Source organism: Cardiocondyla obscurior, linkage group LG06 (assembly GCF_019399895.1).
Source record: "Cardiocondyla obscurior isolate alpha-2009 linkage group LG06, Cobs3.1, whole genome shotgun sequence".
Lineage (NCBI taxonomy): Eukaryota > Metazoa > Arthropoda > Insecta > Hymenoptera > Formicidae > Cardiocondyla > Cardiocondyla obscurior.
The window spans coordinates 6,772,519-6,789,713 of record NC_091869.1 but is presented as its reverse complement, the minus strand read 5'-3'; the positions used below and the strand labels follow the sequence as shown (position 1 = coordinate 6,789,713).

Genomic DNA, 17,195 nt, shown 5'->3' with positions numbered 1-17,195 from the left:
CAATAATTCCCCAATTCCGTCATCGTCTGACATCGGAATCCTTAATAATCTTGCCGATCGTTTCCCTCGTAAGTCACGGCTGTACATATTACGCGAGCGTTACAAGACAGATTTTTTTTTTTTCTTTTCTGCTTGTCATTTTAACTACGTTGTATAAAGAGAAAAAATTGAATTATTAACGCCATTTTAAAGCTTGCTATTTATTATTATTCGAAAGGCTGGAAAACGTGCTCTTTAAACTTCTTTATTTTTAATTCTGGCTTTATCTCTCTTCTCGTTCTGCGCCGTCTCGCAGAAGGGGATTCACGCGATAACGCCTAGCGATTCGATTTGATCCGAGGCGGTGTGAAAGTGACGGCCGTCCGCCTCTTTCTCTCGCATCCAACGCGGAGCGCTTTGTAGGTCGCGTCGCACCCCCGGCCACCCCTTTCGAGAGAGCGACGGTTTAAAGCGTATTAATTAACCCTTTATTAGACCCGGGCGAAAACCGCCGCGCGCTGGCGCGAGATGAGCCTGATTCAGGGGTGCTACCAGCGCGTCTGGATTCGCCCTGGGTGTCGTTCAGTATTTATGAAAAGCTCCCGGAATATTTCTAGCCGCCGCTCTCGCGCTCACCTTCCCGCTACTTAATTCGCAATAAACTCATGATAAACTAAACTTTCTTGTTGCTGCAACATTTACGAGGACGACGTCATTGCGAAATTGGCTTCCCTAACGCAAAGCGAGAATGCAGAATTCGATCAGAACGCACGGAATATAATAAGAATGCATTTTTTTTTTGCTTCTTTTAAAATTATTTTCACTCAAATCTGAGTGTTGTAGAATATTTTATTAAATTTATTTCGCCTGTCGCGAATTTCGGACGAATTAATTATCAAAGCACCGTGAATTACGGCGGAACATTTTATCGCTTTTCATAAAGCAGTCTGGCGTTTCTTTTATCGATCGTACAAGCTTATCGATGTAGGACATTGGGTATTCCGATATCTTTAGCGAGTGGAACTTTTAACGGCCCTTTGATGTGAATGCGTTTTACTCTCAGTTGGAACCGGGATGTTCCTTGCGATCGTCATTATCTGTTTACTCCGCTGCTCCAGACAATTCCGAGTAAAAAGTCAGAGAAGAGAGAGAGAGAAAGAGAGAGAATGAGAGAAAGAGAGAAAAAAGGCAGCGCTCCGCGACAGAAGTTTGAAGAAGGGAGGGAGAGTCGTTTGTCTGTCGAATAGTCCACATATATCGCTCGTAACGTAGCTCTCTCTTTCTCCCCGGTGAGGGGGCGAGTGTGCTCAATTTGCCACGTCGAGGGTCGCAGGACCCGGTGTACCTACGCGATGGTGAATGGGGAGGGGCTGGCAGAATGGTGGAGTCGTTGGAGGGTGTACGGGTCCCTTAGAGGGACGTAGGACGAGGTCGTCGGAGATGTAGGGCCTCGGGTGGCACGATGTACGACGGGATCGAGATGAGATTGTCCCGCTAGACTTCTCCGTCCCGCTTCTACCATGCTCGCAAACCACCCTTTACCCTTAACGGCCTTCTTCTTCGATAAACTCTTTACACGGCACGAGTCATCGGTGCCTTACTGCTTTCGGGATCATCGTAAAAGACGTGGCTTTTTTTAAAGCATCTTCAACGAGAGCCTATTATAGCTCGCGCTATATATCTTACCGATCCGTATAAATTTAGCGACGTAATGTGTTTAAAACGTTATATATAATTTAAATTATTATTATTTTTATTATTAATTATTAATTTTTTTTTTATTTCTTTGCTTTTATATTAACGATTCAAAGCTTGAATAATATATCGATTTAGTAAGCTTAAGAAAAGTGCGTGCAAAGAGTGCGTTTAAATGGAAAGAGAAGAGAAGGGGGAGGGTTATTGGTCCAGGATCATAAGCGATGTGGCTCAGTCAGAAGACGCAACGTGCATTTGATAGCCCTATCCTGGGGCAAAGACCCGTTCGTAGGCAAGGGTGGAGGCTGATTTTCGGGCGCAAACTCGCGTAAGAGGCGACTGAGTAACGCAGCAAGAGGGGGGGCACCGAAGGGGGCACCGGCGGGGGGAAGAGTTCACGAGATGAGTTTAGACACACGTGGAGACTTAGACGAGACGGGACGAGACGAGACAATGCGGATATTGGACCGGGGAAATATGGAGGCAAAGTAAGACGAGTTGTCGATACCGAGAGAAGACGACGACGAAGATGGCGACGACGCAAGATAACGCCGGTAGACAAACTTTCGGGGGTGAGGTGGTATCCTTGGCAGTTATCAGAGCCCGCCGCAAAGGTAAACGTAAGCCCTTAGTTTGAAAGCCCGCTCCCCCAAAGAGTTTCTTGTCATAGGATAGGTAAGGTAACAAGCGGCAAAGTATCGCTGTTGATACTTGAGATTGCGGATTATCAGTAGAATATCATATGCTCTATCAGACTCACGTTGTTAAAATGAATCCGCGCACGCGAGACTCTACGTTTCCCCGAGCTTACGCCGGAAGATTCATACTGATCGCGAGCGGCCATTTCAAATACGATCGCTAAAAGCGCGTCCCGGATTTCTTATTTTGGAACCCGGTGTCATTGAAACGAACGACTGCACCGTGAGACAAAGGATCGAGCTCAATCGCGCGGGATCTCCCGGGGGGTGGAGTGAATCCGTAGATCGATTTTCCGAGCCGCAAGAAATCGGTGGAGAGAAAGCAGGGAGGGAACTATCTTTCTGCAGGCTCACGGGGGCATTCGTCGACCGTTTTGCGACGGGTTAGTCGAGCTCGCTCACTGCAGGAGCGAAAGTAGGACCTGTTTAATGGAGCTCGAACCATTCTGGAAATTTGATCGGCGAGAACAGCCACCCAGCCGTCCTTCCGTACCCCCCCTCTACGTCCCCCTCTCCCTATACTGTCGTCTTCTTTCGTTCTTGCTCTTTTTCTCCGTTTACTTCGAAACCGAGCTCTTTCTTCTTCTCTCGCATTCCACTCCGGATTCGAGTTGCTTTTCTAACTTTGATTTGATTTCGCGTCCTTCTGTTCTCTTCCTTAGTTTTGTGCCCGATGCAACCATTGAAAGCGGTGATTTTAAAGAATCTCTCTATACGTATGATATCGTTACTCGGCTCTGTGTTGGTAATTTAACGAATGGGTACGATAAATTTATACAATTTATAAAAAAAAAAATGATTACCTTGCAGTGTAATAAACAATTTATGATAACTTTTCGCGATTATATAATTTTACGATTACAAAAAAAATTGACCTCTTTATCATTTAAATTTTTATTATCAGTAGCATAGATTTGTGTTTGCTTTAGTTTGGACCGAGTGGTCAGGAGTATAAAGAACGGAAGAAGGACAAAGACGAATCAGAGATAAGGCCCGGACTGGCGTCGGCAGTTTTGAAAATTTACTGTCTCCTTGTCTGGTGGTCAGGGAGATGTAACGCTTTCTGTTTGCATGTAAAGTATCGTCAGTCGACTGACCAAGGACGCCATTGTAACGAACGTACCAATGTGCTTGTATACAGGGCACTGCTGTGCTCTCTTCGTCGGGAGAACGATACGAACTCTGGCAGGAAGTGACGTGGTCGCGAAATGGAGTGAAAATTCAATGGCAGGAAAAAGCTACGGGCAGCATTATGTAGGGAATCGTTACATAGAACTGCCGTTCTTTATTTGCGAATCGTTCGCTCTATTTGAGAAAAATCTTTTTTCCTTTTTTCTTAATTTTAATACAAAGTAGAAGAAACCATGCGCTCGTTACGCGCGCGTTATTTTTTTAAAGACTCTAATTACAAACTACGAAAAAAAGAAATCATGCGACTTACCAATCTGCATGAGCTTCAGCGGAGTTGTAGATTTCTGCTAGTAACTGTAACACAAAATAAAACATATTAATATAGACATGTTAGTATTTAAATTAATATAAAGCTTTATTAAAAGAAAATTTTTCTAAAAAAAAGGTTATACGTTTTTTTTTTAATTTTTACGTTTCTCGTTTTGTTTGTAGATTTACTTGTAATTTTTATTGTGTTAAAAATACGATTGAAATGTTTATTACGCTAAAATTTTCCGATTTATTTCGTGATTATATAATACATGATTAGGGCAAATTCCATATAAGGCTTATATCTTGAATTTGGCTTGTTTGCTCGGTCATTCTCTACGCATTCATCTTTACGCGACCCTGTCCACGGAGGACCACGCCGAGGAGAGGACCCTTCGTGGCCATTACTTGGCTAGCAAACACACTTCGACCGTCCTTCCATTCTGTCGTACGTACTCCCCCAACCCGCTGTATCGGTGGGAGATTTCTATTTAAATGAGAATCCATTAGAATCTCGAGGTAGACGCGAGCACGCGCGGCATCGACTTGGAAAGTTTGTTTCCACCGGATGCTAATCAGCATTTCCTGTTGGAGACAGTGTTCGGCCTCGTCTTTTTAAGAAAAACGACTTCCTCCGAACATTCAAATTATTTTGAAGTACAACCGAAGTATATTTTAGTTTCGGATAAAGCGCAGACTTATATCCAGAAATTAAGAATACATTTTTAAAATAATTATTTTGTGGAGAAACTAATATTATTATTGCACCGTAAGAGCAATACCTCTTACTGTTTAATTAGCATCAAGGATGTAAATTTCTATGCGCTGATTGTGAAAGCTCCGCCAAATCGTCACCGCAAGCTCTGTAATACTAATGCAAGTCTGTCCTTTCCCGAAATTAGCGCTAATACGCATTCAAAGTGTCCACGGATTCAAGCCGGCACGTGTGAATGCAAACGCGGTCTTCAGCGTAACGACGGTAAGCGAGCATGTACCCACGCTTGTCGCGCGTAGCTGTAACGCGATGGGTCCGCACCTATTTACGTGTCTCGGTATTGGCAACCGTCATTAAGAGACAGCATCGGACGGAGAACGCACGCGGTAAGAACGGGACGGGACGTATAGAAATGACAAAGCCGCTCGTTAGGCCCTCCGAGGGTCCTCACGAGCGGTGCCAAGGGTGAGAACGTGCTTAGACCTCGATCCATCCCTTCGACCTCTGCCTTTACACCCCCTCCGTTTCCCTGGCTCGCTCCGTTCGCGTATTCTTGAACACCCTTTTCGCAATGGTCACTTGTGGGTCTCGAGAAGGAAGCTCCGAAAAACGGCTTCTGACCATCGATGGTCATCGAAGCGGAATAAGAATTTTGTTATCGCGCATCTCAAATATTTGTGAGCATCAAATGACCCGCGTTTATTCGCCGGGATTGCCGAGTAACGTAAACGTTTCTTAGAGCGAGATTACCGCAACGGCTGAATAATACAAATTGATTTTTTTTTATTTGTTGTAATTAAAGTACGTTTATAATTAAAAACAGAATTAAAATTTTTAAGCGCATAAGATAGCGTTTTTTTTTTTTTTTTTTTTTAAATATTATTTAAAGTAAACTCGCTAATTAATGTGACTGCTCGTCAAAACAAATGTTAGAGACGGCAGCTGTTAGATGCAGGAAGTAAGCTACGGCGTCAGTAGCAATTACGCGTTGACTACATCCATCTAATGCTGCTTCGCCCGTAAACACTACGTCGTCTTCTCTGTTACTACCTTCCGCCTCTTTGCTCATAGCAGCGTCGCGTTCTACGAGGGACGTTTTGGCGCAGCGACATTGAGCTACATTACGAATCGCAACATCTTGACATTAGCTAATCAACATTAATCATGCGCTTCATCCGATAAGCCAAAAACACGACCGCGTATTATTTCACAATCTTCGAACAGAGATTTATTTAATATTTATTCGATAAATTTATATTATATTTATATATTAATTATTATATAATTTATATATTTTTTTTTTATTGATTGTAAAAATTCTAAACTACCTAAAAAAAATGTTAATGTTATCGAATCTACTTCTTCCGACGGCTACATATTCTTACACATAACCCACATTTAACCAGGGACATAGATGTACGAGACCTCCGGCGTTGTTCCAGTTGTCATTAATCTTCAACGTGATCTAGGAGTAGTCTCATGATTTACGGGGTACCTTCCGCGCGCGTTTCTGAAACCGCGGCAATGTGACGGAATAGCGGCAGTCGAGAGAAGTTGTTCTCGTCGTCGTCGTCATCATCGTCGTCGTTGTCGTCGCAGTCTAGCATGGGAGTTGGCAATCAGTCAGGGTGACGGTCTCGCCGCTGTGAGATGACCCAGGGTGCCGCGGGTGCGTTCCATCACTTTCTGCCCGTGATGTATGCATGAGGTCGCGGCCGGTGGCAATCGCGACATACACATGCACACACGTAGGCACACAATACAGTTACACGGAGCCGCGCGTTTTGCCCCCCCAAGTAGCCCGACTCTTCCACCTCTCGCCTTGCCATTTCCCTATGAATATGTGAATTGAACTGACGGAGTTATATGACGGCGCGCACTCATGGGGACTCGTACGTTTGCGAGATGCAGGAGTCCCAGTTGCCGTCCCTCTCGGTACAATACTAATATCGCGCGGATATGTATCATCGCCGAAGCGCCGCGGTGGGTCATTGCTTTTCCGAAAGTAAGACATCGCGCAACTTTATTTGCGAAATGCGATGTATTTCGAGCAGGTAGCTTCGTATATCGCACGTTCGTTCGCTATTTCAGTTTTATTATTCTTTTTTTTTCTCGCTTAAATATTTTTTTTCTTTTATTCCGGTTTAAGTATAATTAGATAACGTTTTACGTTGGCGCCTTTCGTATTTTTCGAGTTTTCGTTCCGTCGATATTGTCCGAAACGTCTCATTGGTGCGGCATAACGCGGGCGTCGTCACACGATCTTATCCCGCGTCCCTTCGGGCTCCGAAGGGCCTAAAGTCCGGAGCCCAAAGGCTTAACAAGTTGCGCACACTTCGCGTGGCAGGCAGCCTGGCCTACGATGTTACAGAGTGGTAATGGAGTTAATTGCCGGCAGAGGACGAAACCGGGGGCTTACGAGTTGAGATAGCCTGCGCACCTGATACCAACAAATTGCTCGGTTCTTACGTTACCGTGTGATGCAGTGTCGGCTTCCGCCGGTCGCTGTATTACGAAGCGTCAGGCAACTGAGTCTTTAATCTCGAAAAGTCGCATAAGTTAATCATCGTGATCGTCAGTCTTGCAGGCACGTCGTGATTTAAAATGACGTGAATACTGAAAATCGATTTATCTCGTAACCCGCCTTCATATACAGTACCTCCCTTCCTGGTTTACTATAATTATTTATTAATAATTTAATTATTGATTTAATTTATTTAATTAATATAATTTAATTTTTAGAGAACAGTACAAGGCGGGTTTTTTTCTTTTTGCTCAAAAACCGCGAAATAAATGGCGAGACGGTCACGGGAACGGATATGATTACGCGCGGCGTAATGCGCGGCGCATAACAATTAACGGATCCGTACTAACTCGTGCTGGAAGTTGGCGAATTCGTGCGCCTGCCATGTACGTGCGTGAACGAAGGTCAGATTGCGCTGGGTTTCGTCATTAAGCGCGGATACGCTGATAGTATCTTCGGACCCGGGGGTGAATTCCACGAGGAGGGACCTACTCGTTGTTCGTTATCCGCGCGAGTCCGACGTCAACGAGAGAATGGCTCGCGAAATAGGATAATGCCTCGACAGAACCGTCCGTCGGCGCTGTGCCAGGGGACGACGACTAGCGCGACACAGAAAAGACATTAGCCGCAAAAGGCGGGCGAGTGGGGCTTAGGGTTCTCCGAGGCGATAGGATGATGATGGCGGGATTGCGAGGCTGCCCAACTGGATACGTCTCGGGCTAAGTAAAATTACGAGGACGCTTTCGCTCGTTTACGCGCGCTCCACTCGCGCTGTTTCCCGTCGCCGTACCCGTACGATCCTCGAGAACGTAATTTCTTGCCTCTTGCAAACGAGAATGTACATTTGCCGCCGAATTTTTGTACTTGGCTTGCTCCGCAAAACTTTCTTTTATATAACGATATAATTATACATTTGTTCGCGATGTAATGTAGAAAGTGTCCCAAACATCGTCGCTAGACTGTAATTAATATATCAAGCGTGGAGAGACGTGTTAATTAGTCGCGAAACTTTTTGTTAGGGGATCGCGGCGTATTATTTCCAGCAGTTTGCGGTTAAAATTTGATTAACCGCTTCGCGCTACACCTAGCAGTTATTAACGTCATCGGTTTTGTCGGTTCAATTAAAAATCAATTTCGTAGGGTCCACTTAATTGGCTCGTTTCGCGCAACGCGACGTTAGATATTACCTTACCACCTATATACCCTTTTGTCTCGTGGCATCGTCTTATCGGGGCCGTGCAGGATTAATCGCTTATCAGGCTCAAGGCTCACGTGCAGGTTGGGATTTAATCGAAGCAGGAATATTAATTAAATTATATAGTCTGTGTTGATATAGAGTCTATTTCTCGAGTCATCGGTATTAACAAGGTTAATTAATTTTAATGGTAGACTCTGATAAATGTAGATTAAAATGACTTGACGGGTTTAGAAAGCAATATACACTGATTAATGTAAATTAAATTTAGATAAAAACAATTGAGACATTCCCTTCGAATTAAATATTAATAATATTGTTTGAAATTAATTATATGCCCGCGGTTTATATTCAATCATTGTGTATTACTGATTTAGCACAAAGGAATTTAATATTCGAAATCGCAAGACGACGTCGCGGTAAGAACCGAGATTATTATCTAATTAAGCGGATAACGAATGTCCGCTTCGCCTAAATCCCAGCCGTGCCGATTTTCGAATCCCTTTTGAACAAAATAATAGTTACTCAAAATCAGCCGTCAAGAGAGGTAGATGGAGGGCGAGGGAGGATTTTATAAGGTATAAGCTCGTGAATTTGGCGGAAATTGTAATCGGTATGAGTGGACGGCCTGTTCGACCGCCGGCAAATCAAAGTTTTGCCGGCATTAAATGCTAATGAGAACCGGCCACATAATGGCTCGTGTGTGCAGTCTGACGAACGCTCGAATTAGAGGCGAGAGTTGGTAGCATGAGAGAGGGATATACCTATCCTCTCAGCGTCATGGGGACGGGAACGGATCGAAGGTGAGTTGAGTGCAGGGAGGCGAGGAGGCTGGAGAATTCTCTCGCCTGGAAATGCTCGCTGGTCCTTGAGCTGATTAAATTCTTTCCGCCGTGATTGCTGGTCCCTGACGTTTTCATAGGTCGAGGATTCGGTGGGGTCGCGATGGGTAGCGCCACAAAAAGATCGCGCGCATATTATTGCCCGCTTTAATTATTTTTAAACACCGTATTATTTTTGTCAAAGAGAAAACGAAAGAGAAAATGTAGCGAGAAGCTTTATAATTATATTAATACGTTCCTTTCGTAAATGTCCCCGAGACGCGGCTTTGAACCGAAAGCGTAATTTACTCTGAAAATTTTTGTAAAAATTTATATTTGCTCGGCGGCATGCATGTGATCTACCGGAAGTTAATATATTTTTGATTGCGACTTCTGTGTCTGTGCGATATACGTGCCCGGAGTTTGCTCGGGCCTCGTCGGCTTGGCGGAACTTTAAATTCTCGTGCCACCTCGCTTAATCCGCGGCTTAAAGAGCTTAACCCCACGAATACCTCGTCAGGGCCTCCCTCGACGGCGGTCGTCGCGGTGCCAGAGAGCAGGTTTATTAGCGCGCGGATTTCGAAATTCTTTTCATCCCCGCTCGGGACACGGGGCCACCCACGCCGTTTACATAAGCGAGTTCCCCGGATTGCCTTTTTGATATGTAGATAAGGGGGTGGTGCCGCTTTTACGCCGTTTACGCCCCGACGCGGGTTAAAGAGAAGTCCGGGATCTCGTTCCCAATACCTTGCAACAGCTTCAGTTAGCGCAGTCGTGCGACCTGACAGACGTCTTTGGAAGACGTCGCGAAAATCTATTTCAACGCGACAGTGCGCAATAATCGTGACGATTTTGCCTGAGCATTTGAGAGCAATAAGCCTTAGAGGTAATACGAAGAACACTTAACATTTTTTAAAGATAAACACCGATATTAAAGAACCGCATTAAAAAAAAAAATAAAATTTATAATCTTTAAAAAAATTAATAAATTCCGTTAAAATATAAATTAGCGTCACCGAGATTTGCAAGTGCATTTGTGGTAGCTATAAAGCCTACAGTGTTTTCTTATAATTATGCTTGCGTGGATACGATCCCGTGTAGAATGTCGTAATTTCGATTTCCTCCAAGGAAATCTCTTAGGGCAGACGCGATAATCGACGCGGTTCTGGCGCCGCACGTGAACATTGCAGAACGAAGGGCCGGATAGGGTCAAGGAGTTATGGCTGGGTGAGTATGGCCGGGGTATAAACAAATTACACGCGAACGGTTTCTTGACGATAATTAGCGGTAAATCTAGTTAGGTAAGTTTACGTGAAATTCAGAGCTAGAGTATCGGAGATGAATCGAAAAATTAATGAATGCTCGAATAATTATTGAAAACAAAAAGTAAATTCATATACATCTCGCTACAACTGTATGCAGCTGGAATTTATTTATTTTTCCGCGAAACGTCAAACTTATTGCAAGGGAGCGTTCCCGTTGATTTTTCCGCATTTGTTCGCCGGCAAGAAGTCGTCGCTCGTTAAAGTCCGTCGTCCAGGAATAGGGAGTTCGATAAAAGGATAAATGACTGGTTCGTTCACGAGATAGTTCCTCATTGGCGTTGGATTCTCGTGGGATTTAACCGCCTAGAAGCGTGATCAGCTGGCAAAGAAAAGAGAAGGAAGATCGAGCGAGGGATCCGTGCCTCTCTGTCCCCGTCGCTTCTCAATTATTGGCCTGCTTCACTCTGTATAGAGTCGTTCATTTACCTCCATTATTCAGGATAAACAGATTGGCTTCGTACTTAGCTCCTTTTCAGACGGTCACATGTGCGCTCACGTAATTTTGCGATTTCACGCCGTCTGCTTTCTTTAGCCGCAATCGGGTTTCGGCGATGCTAAGAGATTCATCAGCGAAAAACGGGCTCCTAACATTTTTCAGATACATTAACGCGGCATTATTAAAGCGATCGTATGAAAACATAGCTTCCTAATATTTTTTTATATCGCAGAAATTGTTACGCGGGCTGCGTATACGGAATTGCGCATATGCGCAGCTTTGTACGATTTTCATTTTGTACCGTGGTGACTTTCGCAAGCCGAACGCGGCAGGTTTCCGCAATTAGAATGGAAGTAGCGAGCATCAAAGGCGGCCCATGTAGAAGATGCCAAATTTCATCGGAAGCCACGTGGCGACAAAACGAGAGAAATACGCGGAGGCGGACGTAGAACCGCTCGGTCCGAGTTTGCGAGCTCGAAGCCAAGGGGATTGCCGTATATTAAAGTACTTTTTGGCTCCCCCTTTCACTACCCCTGGGCTCCGATCTGCACCTCTGGACCTGGCAACCCTCTGGCATCTACTGTCTCTTCCTTTTTCTTTCCCGTGCGAGATATCGCGTCGTTTCCTCCTCGTTAGCCATTCGGTCCACGAGCAATCGTAAGCTTCATCTAAGCGCCCTGCCTATTTCGCACGATGTTTCGTGGTTCCTCATAATACTCGAGCGAGCTCAAACTTCTCGCTGACGAGACCGCCGGGTAATACCTGATGTGCACGTGCGATATTTATGCGATGTTAAAAATGTTACGTCGTATTATAAACGAGAGAAATGGAAATAAATATTATGTGAAAAGGAAAATTGATTCTTATTTAACCGCGTGTTCTACGATATATAGCAATTATAAAAATAGTAATTAATAATAGAATTAAAGTACGAAAAAAGATTCTTGTAATATATTTTAATATTTTTAATATATATATATTTTTTTTTTTTAAATTTATTATTACTATTATTTTTTGTTATTTGTTTTTTTTTTAATTTTTATATACTTTTTTTGTTAACCGTTGGGATAACAAAGCTTAGAAGCAAAATGTCACTATAAAAGAGTGAAAGCAAATGAAAGGTTTCGTAACTGCAAGACCGGTTTGCGTCCTTAAATGACGAGATCAAAAATTTCGAGATGGAATCACACGAAACGCTAATCCGTGAACCGAGGCAACATCCATTGGAGGGGGCTCCTTTTGGTGCCATTAGTCATTAGCGATTCTAAAAGCTCCCAGGGTAGAATATTACGGCGGTAGCCACGGCGGCTTTTACCATACTTCAGCTTTATGTGAGGCTCATTCATCAAAACCCAACAAGCCCAACGGCTCCGTGGGTGCCCGGGATGGCAATGGCTCGTACATTGCGGCGAGCTACTTATGATTTGCGATCCTGCGGTATTAGATATTTTGATTGAGACTATATATGTGGGGAATATGTTTTACTTACGTATGCCATAAAATTATTAGCAGCTGTGTTTAAACATTTAACGCATTTTATATGTAATATTTTAAAAGATATTAATATTTTTCGTAAGCTTAGATTAATTAATTTAATAAATTTCTTTTAAACGATTGCGCCGAATATCATTAAAAGATATAAAAAAAATGATCGCAGTTTGGATTGATATACAGTCTACGGTGATACAAGTTGCATGATTTCTTTCGCTCTCGCGTCGCAGGAAATCGTCGTGTCGCAGAAAGACGTAGGAAAGGTGAGAAGCTGTCAACCCTGTCACGTGTCCAATGGACCATACAGGCGCCCCATTACTTTAGGGCTCCAGAGAGAAATAATAAAAATGCCATTAGTGTCTCGCCGTCCCATGATGCTCGACGATGTGAGCATTTCACCCCAGATTTCGGAACAATATATCTCATCCCCTTCGACCACTTTAACGTCTTTGTCACGGACTCTCCCACTTGACGAGGTTAATCCTTTTTTCTAGCCTTCAGCCTTACTACGCTCTTCCTTTTTCTTCTTCGGTCCAGCGATCGAGGTCGGACGGTCTTAAAATCCGTTCATGAGCTGGAACGAAAATAATTGCATCGTGATTCTTCCGACTTCTTCGTCCACTCGTCCCTCTTCCTCCCTCTGTTTTCTTCTGTCGCTCACACGCCCTCCCTCTTCGATCCCGAGACCGAAAGTATATAAATCCCCAGGCGGGATCGTCGTCGAAAAATAAGATAAAAATCTCGCGGCATCCGGGTTGAGCGGGGGAGACGTTGGAAAAAGGCAAATTCCCGAATAAACACATCCGAGCCTCTTTATAACGGCACTTTGTGAATTCATTCCCGCCCGGCGTGGTTGTGTGCCGCGCGCATTATTAACTCAACCACCGGAAAATGTCAACGTAGGCAAGCCCTTTTCTTATCTCTTTGCTTTTCTTTATTTTACCACTGCCGGCACCCTCCTCATCTCGCCTTTTATCTTTATCGTTTTGTACGACCTCGCGCGACTTGGTGAGTTCAATCTGGAGATGATATCTTCCGGTGTATACACTCTGAATATTTTATATAGTTAAATATACCTATCTGCTCTTTAAACGCCTGATAATAATTAAAATTAAATGTATGTATATTAAAAAAAAAATTAGAAAATAAAAAATTATTTTTAAAAAACTAAAATCGTAAAGTTGATTTGCGTGCGCGTGATTTCAAACAGACGACTCGGCACGCGGAGATACGATATCGGATTTCCAAACGTTTTAATCACCGTTTTTCTTTTCCCCGTCGCGATTTTCTTTCCTCTCCCACCGACCGGGAGGAGTTCTCTCGCGGAAAGGAGTTATCACCGAAGGAAGCTACGGGCAACCGACGGTTGGCGTAGACCCGGAAAGGGGCTGGAGGCGCCCAGCGGGGGTTAAAACGACCCCCGCAGCCGGGGCTGAAGTCTGAAAGATAAGGTGCCCCTCTTCTCTTCTCTCGGCCTCCTAGATTATGGAATGGCACTTTAATTACACTAATGGGAGAACCAAATGTTAATTACAATTCGAAGTCTAAAAGAGAGACGATTCGCGGGTCCAAGAAAGAGAAGAAGCTCGGCAAGACGGAGTAAAAGATAGAAGCTTTGTGAGGGGAAGGGGAGGGAGGGAGGGACGGTCCACGAACAGAACGAGATGAGATTTGCCCGCGCGAGAGGGCTGCCTTCCGTGATTAGTATTATTTAATTAAAAATGCCTGATCTTTCACTATTCATTTTTACGCGTAATGTCACGGCGAGATTTGGAAACTTACTGAGACGGAGTTGATTATTAATACATTAATACTACGTTACATCATCTTGAGAAATTATAACGTACGGCGTAAGTCACATTCGACGTCGAGCGAAAAGCACAGCGTGCTCTTAACGACGCAAATTGTTTCTTAATAATTAAAAAATAATGTACCTAAGAGAATTAATGTTTCAATTTTAATTACGAATTTTGAACTTTTTGATCGTAATCTTTAACGTAATCGCGACGACGGTCCGTAAGACCGTGACGATAACGGCATTGGCGACGGCGGCGAGTATCGGCGAGAGACGATGCGGGCGACGGGCGAGTTTCAATTTAAAGTTGGACGAACGTGTCGGGATTTCAATGTACAAAATGCGTATGCTAAACTCTTCGCACCCCTCGTGGGCGCACTCGCTTCTCTCCGTCTTCTCGGGGCTGAGAGCTCCGACAGCCGGAGCCCTTGACAGGCGCTGGTGGACAAGGTCCACGCCGACGTTGCGACGGCAAAAATCAGCAAGTCTGATCAGTGGCGCCAAGTAGAAAGGGGCGCAAGTAGAACGCCGCTTGTTGTAGCATGCCCGCACGCGGGACATTCGTCCCGCGTGCACTTTGAAGTTCGTACCCCAAAGGACAAATTACTTTTTCGAGGCGGCCACCCGGCCTTGAAACCCTTACAGAGCGCCCTTAGATCTCTTTAATGATCGCGGCTGCCGATCGAAGGTAATGCATATCAATGGCCGGGACGGCGAAACAAACGTCCGATACGCCGATAGTTCCTAATGACTTTCTGAATTTTACTTTTTAAAATGTCTTCCTCCGCGACGCGGCTCGCCTTTTGAACACACTCGACGATATTATTACCTTGATTCAAAGGCTCAATATAAACTTTATAACGTTGACCAGAATTACGGGTGCATCTCAATAGACGCCTTCAAAGGGTATTATTCTTTCGTCGGTATATATTTCGCCGGCAAGGGAGCACGGTCTTTATAATGACGTACATATATTACAATTTCAAAAAATCTGAGCGAGCGCGAGTTGTTATATATTTATGTCGGTCGTAAATGATTACGTTTAAAAATTATCGATTGTAAAATAGCGGTACTATTGAGCATCGCGGTACTGAAAGAGATGCGTGTGCCTGTGTCTGAAATGTTCGCACATACGTGCACTTAGATATTGAGCGTATACATGCGTACAATCGGGGTCTTCGAAAAGACGAAATAGATCGAAAAAGATGCTTCGATAGCAGGACTCTGCCTTGGGTCGGCGAGAAGTTTTGCTTCGAGAGTTGGATTACCGCGCGGCTACGGGTAGATTTGAAAATTGTGGGGCCCCCCCAGGGCTCCTGGGGAGGACGGTGCGGCAGGGTAGAGCGTGATTGATTTTGCATACGACACAGATTGGACAGGTTTGAGAAATTGGACTGGCTTTCTGCCTGGTTTGGCCTCGTCTTTCTCACTTTCTTCGTTGCTTTTACTTGTACCTATTCGTTTTCCGTCTACTTTTTCTTTTCCATTATTATCCCTTTTTTTTTCTCTTTTTGCACTATGATATATTCGAACCTCGCGTTCGTGTATGTTCACATGCGTGCGTGCATGTAACTTGCTTATACTCGCCATATCGCCGTGCGCATTTCTACGCGGGTCGAAGAAGGGTTCCCTCCCGTATCTCTTGCAGGGAATGTCGAAGGGGATTGGCCTTGAACGAGCGATTTGTGCGATCTTCGAGGATGTATTTATGAGCATTCTAGCCACCCCCGTCTGAACTTTCATATTACGCTCGCTATTTTAGAGAGTCAGCCTTGCGTGTAGTAAGTTGCCGTACACAATATGCACGTATACATTTTTGCTGTATTATTTCTTAATGCCGACCATTAAATATTTTTTTGTTCAATTATGTTGACTATAATCAAAATTTATTATTTTTTTATTTTAATTTAATTTTCTTTCTTTAATTCTACAAATTTTTTTTTTTTGTTTTTTACCTATAGTTATATTGAATACTTTTCGTTTGCCACGGCGCAAAAGTAAGAAGTACTATTATATTTATGAAACTTTAAATTTCATCGCCGTAGATGGAAAGCGTGCAAAATACACGTCTCAAAGAGGTACAACGTGTGATCATGCGGGAAGGCTGAGGAGGGATTGTTGAACCTATCCGGGGTTGCTCTCGTCTGGCGTTATCCGCCGACGTCGGAGTGGATAACAGGCCGAACGATTTATTCTAAACCTTTATCCGGGGGCGCCCTCCAAATTTATGAAAGAAGACGCCCGTTTAACCGACTCGCTCAGTCATCCCTCACCGCGGTGGTGAAGCCACCCTTCCCTCGCCTGTCTTCCACGCTTCTCCTCGTTGCTCTCGCGGAGCTCTATCTCTGCTTCGGTTTCTCCCTCGGCTTGGCTTGGCTCTCCCGCTGTGCTCGCATGTCAGCCCTTTATTTTATACCGAAGCGAGTCGGTCCGATTTGGTCCTAATATTAAAGGGGATGTCTTGGCCTCGGCACGTGATCGGGATGCCAAATCTCGCCGATAAAGCCCGCGGACTCCCACAGCCCTTTTACGAAACTAGCCTCGGACCATCGCGAACACGCATCGCGTATCTCTCCGATAATTACTCGCAATGCTACGTGTTAATTAACTAAAGTTTAAGGCAGTCGTTATTTCATTAACGAGGCATAGAATTATGCCATTGCGTGTTGAATAATGGTGAAATAATGTTTCCCTTTTTTAAATCTCATTAATCTTGCAAAGTGACACTTCACCTGCAACGTCTGTACTTCGAATAATGGCGATCAAAGTAATGAATTCGAACGTTGTCATTTGCTGCTTACAAGTGAATTATTCGCTCGTTTTATAATTCAAAGTAGCGCACTTAAGCTCGACTTTAGTCACGACACATCTGTCTTCTTATATTACAAAGCTCGTTCTTAATATAGTACAAGCAATTAAAGAAATGCTTTGCTTATAAATTAGGATTGACGTCGGAGGAATAATTTCACGTAATTCGCTTCCTTTTGCAGTTATATCTGAGCAAAACACGGCAGGCTGCCTTCTCGGCCGATTTGCAGCAGTCTCTCTCACGAACAGTCAGTCCAACCGCACGCCAGCAAG

General features: G+C 44.1%; 1 protein-coding gene across 7 annotated transcripts in view; it reads left to right on the top strand.

The window, feature by feature from the left end:
- LOC139103435 (myelin transcription factor 1) overlaps nucleotides 1-17,195 on the top strand; it is a 246,360-nt gene that overhangs the window by 123,146 nt on the left and 106,019 nt on the right. For all 7 annotated transcript variants that reach the window (XM_070658084.1, XM_070658086.1, XM_070658085.1 and 4 more), the window contains one exon: nucleotides 17,105-17,195. In XM_070658084.1, coding sequence (XP_070514185.1) covers nucleotides 17,105-17,195 — 91 coding nt within the window. The remainder of the gene's footprint in view (nucleotides 1-17,104) is intronic.